The sequence below is a fragment of the Spermophilus citellus genome, assembly GCF_964194105.1.
Source record: "Spermophilus citellus genome assembly, chromosome: 7".
NCBI lineage: Eukaryota > Metazoa > Chordata > Mammalia > Rodentia > Sciuridae > Spermophilus > Spermophilus citellus.
Genome location: NC_138188.1, coordinates 108868500 through 108877969, shown reverse-complemented (window position 1 = coordinate 108877969; position 9470 = coordinate 108868500). Strand labels below are relative to the sequence as shown.

General features: G+C 36.3%; 1 protein-coding gene and 1 pseudogene across 6 annotated transcripts in view; one reads left to right on the top strand and one right to left on the bottom strand.

Moving 5' to 3' along the window:
• KALRN (kalirin RhoGEF kinase) overlaps positions 1-9470 on the bottom strand; it is a 662170-nt gene that overhangs the window by 7183 nt on the left and 645517 nt on the right. For all 5 annotated transcript variants that reach the window (XM_081301757.1, XM_081301753.1, XM_081301756.1 and 2 more), the window contains 2 exons: positions 7738-7938; positions 516-654 (listed from right to left, as the gene is read on the bottom strand). In XM_081301757.1, the coding sequence (XP_081157883.1) occupies positions 516-654; positions 7738-7938 (340 nt within the window). The remainder of the gene's footprint in view (positions 1-515; positions 655-7737; positions 7939-9470) is intronic.
• LOC308653190 (ras-related protein Rab-1A-like) lies at positions 4108-4779 on the top strand (annotated as a pseudogene). Its single transcript has one exon. The product of its transcript is annotated as a ras-related protein Rab-1A-like (transcript).

The window sequence follows — 9470 nt, the reverse complement described above, 5'->3', positions numbered from 1 at the left end:
AGAATAGGGCTTTTTTCTTTTTTTTTTTTTTTTTTAACCAGGGGTTGAACCCAGGGGCACTTAAACACTGAGCCAAATCCCCAGTCTTTTGAGACAGGGTCTCACTAAGTTGCTTAAGGCCTCGCTAAGTTGCTGAGGCTGGCTTTGAACTTGTGATCTTCCTGCCTCAGCCTCCTGAGCTGCTGGAATTACGGCATATGCCACCGTGCCTAGCCAGAGGATTTTTGGGGGGCAGCATGAAAGAGAAGGGTACATTGTGGACTTCCTTCTATAAAGCTATCCTGGGAAGTCAAAGCTTCTTCCCCTGTCTCACCTCAGATGTCATTGAGCCTCTGGGGTGTTCTCATTCATTCATAAATAATGCACTAAATTGTGGGAAAACCTCATTTCTGTTTAATAGCCAAATGATCCTAATCTAAGTAAATGAAATGAATTCAAATTTGCATTCCTCAAGGGTAATGACTGGTAAGTTGCACTTGGCTGTTTCACTTGTCAAGGTTGTTATTTCTTATTACCTTTATGTCCAAATGTGCAACCCGGCAGTTGTGAAGGTACTGCAGAGCCTCCATGATGTCTCGAATGTAGAAAGCTACTTTTTCCTCCATCAGCTCATCATGATTCATAAGATAGTCTAAGAGCCGGCCATCATCCATCCTGAAAGTAGGGAGCAAAAGGTAAAGGAAATATTTGTGAAGAAACAGAAAAATAACATGTAGAAAACTCAAAGCCTCTAAGATCTCTTTTATTTGTAAGTAAAGAGCAATATTGCAACACATACATGTATTAGAGTCCAGAGTAAATGTAGTGTTCAGAACTAAATGTAGTTACAAACGTGATGAGCTTTGGAGAAGCAATCAATGCAACAGTTGTTTAAGAAATACTGTTTCATATTTTTAAAAAATATTGTTTAGTTGTGAATGGATATTTATTTATTTATTTATTTATTTATTTATTTATTTATTTATATGTGGTGCTGAGAATCAAACTCAGTACTTCACACATTCTAGGCAAGCGCTCTACCACTGTCATAAAAATTGTGTTTGTATATGTGTAATAAGAATTGTAATGCATTCCACTGTCATTTATTTTTTAAAAAATCAATTAAAAATACTTTTGCAAAACAAAAAAAAAGAAAAAATAAATACTGTTTCATTGAGTGTTAAGATTGTTCACATGGAAAGAGATTGGACATCCCTTTTAGAAGTTAGATTGCAAAATAAAGAAAGCCTTAACCAAGACATCAGCAATATTCTGATTAACTGGAGTCCTACACTAGTGCCTACACTAGTGCCATATATGTTTTACAAACCATTTTTATTTGTCAATTTCTTAGTTCTTGTTTTTGTGTGTGTGTGTGTGTGTGTGTGTGTGTGTGTGTGTGTGTGTGTCTGTGTGTGGTTCTGGGGATTAGAACCCAGGTCCTTGTGCATGCAAGGCAAGTACTCTACCAACTGAGAGTTATATCCCTATAACTGAGCTGTATCCCTATCCCTATTTGTCAATTTCTTAGTTGGGGAAAATGGAAAACAGGCTAAGCTTGTTCTTGGCATTCTTTATCTCTTTTTGAATCCTTTGCCTTTCAGCAACTGTGTAACTTTAAAGACTGTCATTGAAGACATAACAGTGCAGCATGCCATGCCTGGATCTGGATTCTTGATCTGCCCCCTGACCCCTGGTGTCATTTAAACTCTCTGGGTTTTGGCTTCCTGGAAGAATGCCATTTTTAAAGTAGGAATAATAGTTACCACAGAAGATAATACTGCCTATTTCATTATGAGGATTGTGCAAGGATAAAGTGAGACAATGAGGCATTTAAGCATGATTGGTAGCACTTGTATCTATTTTCTATTTTCAGGTACTCTGTGTCTTTTTATCATAAGAAGTGACCAAAGTTTTTAATGTGCCTGGGCTTTTAGGGCCACATCCCAAGGAAATGCTCAGGCAGAGGAGCTTGATCCAGTGTCACAAATTGCTTTCAACCACAACTGAAACTTCTCTGGCCCCGTTTCCAGTTCTCTCCTCTAGTTCCCTCTATTTTCTTGACCGGTGCATAGGACTGATGAAGGGCTCATTTGTCTTCCTTTGATCCTATTGGGGGTGGGGTAAGAACAGGAAGAATATCCATAGTACAGAGTTGTGACTAGAAAGTAAGTACACACCCCTGCTTATGTTTAAATATTAACCTAAGATTAGTTTTTGATTGGAAATTTATCAACTCTTATTCAAGGTAAAGGTCAAGGGTGAGCGTCTCCCTTGTTTCTTCCTTTTTCTCTGGCTTGAATACACAAACTTCATAAACTTGGAAGTCATGTATTGAGAAGAAAAGAACCAGTGGAGGGAAGGATTCTAAATTTCCATATCAACACTTGGGCTAGAACTGATAAGGAACATTTGTTCAGTAATCAGTATGTACAAAATGAAATTTATATAATTTTCAAACAATTATATATTAGTAGCATTACTCTGTTGTGTTATTAAATACATGAATTCTCAATATGCAAAAAAAAAAAAAAAAGGAATGGGAAGAATAGAGTGCAGCAGTGGGCTTGTTAAATGCACCCCGCCGAACTTCTGGGAGCTATTACGGAGAAACTTACAGTAGAACTGCTCCAAGCACAACCAGTCATGGCACAACCAGAAGTTTCAGACACCGACTTTAACCTTAGAGCTGTAGAATAATGAACAGCCCATACTCCAACCTGGACTAGGGAATCTCGGAATCTCAGAATCTGGTCATGCAGTTCTATCAGCAATTTTTTTTTTCCATACCGGGGGCTTGATAGTTGAGTGAACTTGGGGGTACTCAACCACTGAGCCACATCCCCAGCCCTATTTTATATTTTATTTAGAAACAGAATCTCACTGAGTTGCTTAGCTCCTCACCATTGCTGAGGCTGACTTTGAACTCATGATCCTTCTGCCTCAACCTCCCTAGCTGCTGGGATTACAGGTGTGCGCCACCACGTTCTGCTCTATCAGCAATTCTAATAGCAAAGGGGAGACTCACAGTCACAGCACAACCAAGATTCAGTTAATTTAGCTCAGGCACTGCCTCCCCACAAATCTATTCTGAACCTCAAGTCCAACCACATACCTTTCTTTTTCTATGGCAACCTTCTCTAATGCACAGTTCCTGGTATTTACCATGCCATATTGAAATCATCCATTTGTCTCTTGGTCTTAATCATTAGACTTATAATTTCTTGAAGACAAGAACTATATACCTTTTCTCCTTTATTCTCTAGAAAACCTGGAATGAATGAAATCTTTTGGCAGTCAAGTTCCATCCTAAAAGAATTCCTTGGGTAGAAGACTGGGTATGCCAATGCAGTTGAATGATGTACAAATTCCTCTCTTTCATTTCAATTTCATTCCTGTCAGTTGGCCCACTGTCAATAAGCTCTTCTTAAATTCCTGCTCACCCCCAAAGCCCATAATAGAAGAAAATGAAAATTGGAATGAGAAATGTATACAAAATTTCAGTTAGAAAAATAAGTTCTGGTGTTTCTTTTTGCATAGTACGGTGATAAGAGCCAGAAAGAATTTTGAGTGTTCTTACCACAAAGAAATGATAAATGTTTAAGGTGACAGATATGATAATTACCCTGATTTGATCGTTATGCAATGTATACATGTATTGCATATCATATTGTACCCCATAAATAGGTACTATCATGTGTCATTCAAAAATAAAATAAAATTCATCTGATTCTTGACAATGGCACTAAAAACACACATGGAGAAAAGACAGCCTTTTTAACAAGTGGTGCTGAGAAAACTGATCATCCATATGAAGAAGAATGAGACAAAGTCCCTATTTTTCACCCTGCACAAAATTCAACTCCAAATGGATCAAAGATCTAGGAATTGGACCAGAACTTTGCAACTTCTAGAAGAAAACATAGGGTTGACACTCCAAGATACAGACGCAGGCAGCAACTTCCTTAACAGAAGTCCTAAATCTCAGGAAATTATACCAAGAATTAATAAATGGGACTTTGGGTGGAAGCAATAGCTGGGTAGTGGCAGCTGCTGATTGTGCTCTAAAGGAGTGGAGTGAGGGATGATGTACGGGTGGGAGTGGTAGCAGTGACAGCTGCAGTGACCATGTCCAGCATGAATCCCAAATATGATTATTAATTCAAGTTACTTCTGATTGGAGACTCTGGGGTTGGAAAGTCTTGTCTCCTTTTTAGGTTTGCAGATGATACATATACAGAAAGCTACATCAGCACAATTGGTGAGGATTTCAAAATAAGAACTATAGATGGGAAAGCAATCAAGCTTCAAATATGGGACACAGCAGGCCAAGAAAGATGCCCAACAATCACCTCCAGTTATTACAGAGGAGCCCATGGCATCATGGTTGTGTATGATGTGACAGATCAGGAGTCCTTCAATAATGTTAAACAGTGGCTGCAGGAAATAGATCGTTATGCCAGTGAAAATGTCAACAAGTTGTTGGTAGGGAATCCATATGATCTGACCACAAAGAAACTAGTAGACTACACAAAAGCAAAGGAATTTGCTAATTTCTTTGGAATTCCATTTTTAGAAACCAGTGCTAAGAACACAACAAATGTATCACAGTCTTTTATGATGATAGCAGCTGAGATTAAAAGCAGGGACCTGGAGCAACAGCTGGTGGCAGAAAGAAGTTCAATGTAAAAATTCAGAGCACCCCAGTCAAGCAGTCAGGTGGAGGTTGCTGCTAAAATTGACCTCCATCCTTTTCTCAAAGCAATGAATTTGCAATCTGAACCCAAGTGAAAAAACAAAATTGCCTGAATTGTACTGTATGTAGCTGCACACAACAGACTCTTACCATCTCTACAAAGGTCAGATTGTAAATGGTCAATATGGACTTGTTTTTTGTTGTTGTTGTTGTTGTTGTTCCCTGGACTCAGACAGCTAACTTCATTTTCAGAACTGTTTTAAACCTTTGTGTGCTGGTTTATAAAATAATGTGAGTAATCTTTGTTGCTTTCCTGATATGAGACTGTTTCCCGTGGTTGGTTAAAATATATTTTGTTTTGATGTTTATATGAGCATGCTTAGATGTTGGGTTTAGTCTTCTGAAGATGAAGTTCAGCCACTTTGTATCAAACAGCACAATCAGTGTCTGTCACTTTCTATGCATAAAATTTAGTGAGATGTTCTATTTAAGTTCTGATTTGCTAGTTCTTCCTTGTAAAGTTATAAATGGAAAGATTACACTATCTGATGAATAGTTTCTTCATACTCTGCATATAATTTGTGGATGCAGATTATTGCAATTTGTTGCACACTATGTAACAAAATAAGTGAAGATATGTTTAATAAATATTATACTTATTGGCAGTAATATCAAACTGTATGGTGATAAGTATTGTTTTAATTCTTATGGTTAAAGGGAAATAGAGCCTTGCATTCTACTGAAAACAGCCATTTCTGTGTGCAACCAGGGCATCTAGGCCTACCTGTAGTGCAGCATCCAGTTATTTGCCTTTTAGATAATAGACCTGATAAATGACCTAGGGCAGCTTCTGTGCTGCGTATGGATTTAATAAATTTTAGTGGTTCAAGAAGCTCAAATTGTATGGAAAACAAGTTTAGAATTCATGCTGTCTAGCCCATCATCTCTGATTCTTTTCTAAAACCATTTGAAATGGCTCCACTCATCAAGAGTTCCTTAATTTATCTGTGGTAGCAGTGAAGAGTGGCACACCCTTCCTAACTGGCAAATGATCAGATAATGTGTGTTGAAGTTTCTTCCATCCTCTGAGTCAGATGACAACTATTTTGTCCTTCACAATTGTATAACTTATGTTAGAGAGTTTAAACATTAAAGTAGAAAGCAGGAAACTTGAGTCCCCTAATTTTAGAAATTATATCCCTAAAAATTAACTGAAAACATACATGCCGGGTGGGAATTACAAATGAGAGAAATATAATTATTTTCAGTGAAATTTTACATGTGTGAAAATTTTGTTAAATAGTTCCTTCAAGGTCCTAGGGCTTTTTTAAAAAAAAATATATATACTGTGGGAAATGAGTCTTTGGCTGACACTACCATTTTAAGATGACAGAAGTCAAGGATTGTTTCTTTAGGGTAAAGCAGCCAAAACATTCTTCACAAAGGGGCTTGGGATGTGGCTGTTAGGAACACATTTTATTGTGGGGTCTTTAACGAGAAAATTTAAGTTAAAAACAAGCCAAAAATTCTAGTTTTTATTTTTTTATTTTTCACTAAACAGGCAGTTGAAATGCATGGTACAAAAATAAGTGGTAATATTATTGTAAAAATGAAATGGAGAGAATAAATATTCAGTTTAATTTTCCATATATGAGAATTTCACGATAAAATCATAGTTTACTTTGTTAAAAAAAGAGTTAATAAATGGGATGGCATCAAATTAAAAACTTCTGCACAGCAAAGGAAAAAACAATATGAAGAGAGAATCTACAGAATAAGAGGATAAATATCCAGAATACATAAAGAACTTTAAAAACTAAGCACCACAAATGATAATTAATGGGCAAATGAATTAAAGAGATACTTCTCAAAACAAGAAGTACAAAGGGTCAACAAACATGAAAAAATATTCAATATCATTAGCAATTAGGAAAATGCAAATCAAAATTACACTGAAGGTTCATCTCACTCTAGTTAGAATGGCAGCCATCAAGAATGCAAACAATAATAAATGCTGGAGAGGATGTGGACGGAAAAGGAACATTTTTACAATTTTTGTGGGATTGGAAATTAGTACAACTACTATGGAAATCAGTATGAAGTTTCCTCAAAAAAAAAAAAAAAACTAGGAATGGAACCACCATATGATCCAGCTATACCACTCCTTGGTGTTAATCCTAAAGAATTAAAGTCATCATACTATAGCAATACACACACACTCACGTTTACAACAGCAAAAGTCACAATAGCCAAATTATGGAACCAGCCCAAGCATCTGTCAGTGGATGAATGGATAAAGAAAATATGGTATCTATACACAATGGAGTTTTATTCAGTCATAAAGAAGAATGAAATTAAGTCATTTGCAGGAAAATGGATGGAACTTGAGAGGATTATATTTAGAACAAGTAAGCCAAACTCAGAAAGTCCAGGGTCTATGTTTCTCTCACATATGGAAGCAAGAGAAGAAATGTGTGGGGTATGGGGGTCTCAGGAGAACTGAAGGGAGATCATTAGAGTAACAGGGGAGTGAGAAGGATAAGGAAATGGGAAATACTGGGGAATGATATTGACCAAATTACATTGTTATGTTGTGTGCATGTATGACTATGAATACGAATCCCACTATTATGTATGATTATAAAGTACCAATAAAAAGATCTGGAAAAAAATAAAACTAAAAACAGAAAAAAAGAAAACTGAGTGAGACATATATGTGTTGAAGTCCAGTTTCTCCACTTCATAGTTTTAAAGAGCTAGTTTTATTATCCTTGATTTTCTTTTTAAAAATATTTCTTTCTTTTTTTTTTTAGGTGGACACAACATCTTTACTTTACATTTACGTGGTGCTAGGCGAGTGCGCTACCACTTAAGCCACACCCCAGCCCTTATCCTTGATTTTCTAATCTCCAGAATGTGAGTAGCATTTATGTAAAATGGAATGAGCGCATGTTACATACTATAAAACACTGTGTAAAATATGACTGTCTTTTCCATTCATTGTGAGCAATAAATAACCCAAGTAAATGGGGACCACCCAGAGAGACAACATCTATACTTACAGTTCCAAAATCAGGATGTAGGATGTGGGGGACTCATAGGTGTCATGGAGAGTGACGTACTGGGGGTGCTGCAGATGCTGAAGCAGGGCAGCCTCGTGGGCAGCCTGCTCCTTCTTCTTCATTTTTTTGCTCACGAATTTCACAGCGACATCTTTGCGGGTGGCTTTGTGAATGCATTTTTTCACTATAGAGAAACGGCCTCTGGAAAACAGAAGAAGAAAGAGTTTTCCAAGATTCATGAAACAACTAGGTGTCATTTTATCTATGTGTTAAGTTGTGTGTGAAGCGCTCAGACAATAACACCTTACAGGTTGAACATCCCTAATCCAAAAAATCTGAAATCTAAAGTGTTCCATCTGAAAGCTTTTGAGTGCTAACTGACACATCAATTGGAAAATTCCACAATTGGCTTCACGTATTGGGTCACAGTCAAATGCAGGTACACTAAAAATAACTTCATAAAATTACCTTCAGGCTATACGGATAAGGTGTGCATGAAATAGAAAAGATCCTCATGTTTAGACTGGGTTCAATCCCCAAGGTATCTCATTATAGATATGCAAATATTTATTTGCCATTCTTTCGGGGGGATTGAACCCAGGGGTGCTCTACCACTGAGCTACATCCCCAGCCCTTTTATACTTATTTCGAGACAAGGTATCACTAAGTTGCCCAGGTTGGCCTCAAATGTGTGATCCTTCTGTCTCTTGCCTCCCTAGTTACTGGGATTATCGTCATGTGTCACCATGCAAAGCATTTTAAAAAAAATAATTCCTAAATTCAAAACACTCTTGGTCCTAAGGATTTTGAATATGGAATATTCAACCTGCGTTAGGAATCCTTTCCTCTATTTTAAGTTATATTATTATGCAGAAACCCCATTTTCCTTCCTCAGTATTTCAGGGTTATTTGAGATACAAAAGACCAATTGCTACCATTTTTGAGTCAGTATATTTTTCTGTCATTTTTGAACAACAACCACAGATTCAGTTTTTTTCTGAACAGAATATATTTCTATAAAACACAATAATAACAACAGTAACAACATTAAAGAGGAGGGATTTTATTCAATGATGTTTTAAAAACATTCTGAAAGAGGCAAATTTTTCATTTTATTTGATGTTTATTAAGGAAAGTTTCTAACATATGCAAAAGTAAAGACAATAGATGTTTTATACTCCAATTTCAAGACTCATCAATATTTTACCAATCTTGTTTCATCTATTCCTTTTCCTACTTTCATTTTTTTTTCTGGAGTATTTTAAGCAAAATCCAGATATCATGTATTCTTCAATACTTTCTGACGAGTATGTGGGAAATAAATTACTTGAGAGTTACATATCTGAAAACTTGTACTTATTCTACCTTTACACTTGATTAATAATTTACCTGAGTATAATTCTAGGCTATGAAATTTTTCATTCACAATTTTTAAGGAATTATTATATTATCTTCTAACTCCTTGTGTTATTTGACCATGTTAATTGTTAATGTTCAAAGTAAGATGATTCCTAATCCTTTGTATATGAAGTTTGTGGACTCTTCTCACTTTCTGTGTTGAGAAATTTCATAATGATGTGCCTTGATGTGGGTCTATTTTCATCCACCAGGTTGGGCCCTCAGGCTACTCACTAATCAGTAAACTCACACCCTTTCATTCTGAGAATATTGCAATTTTTTAAGATATAATTCCTTCTCTGTTATATTTTTTCTTCATTCTCCCTTCCTGGAAC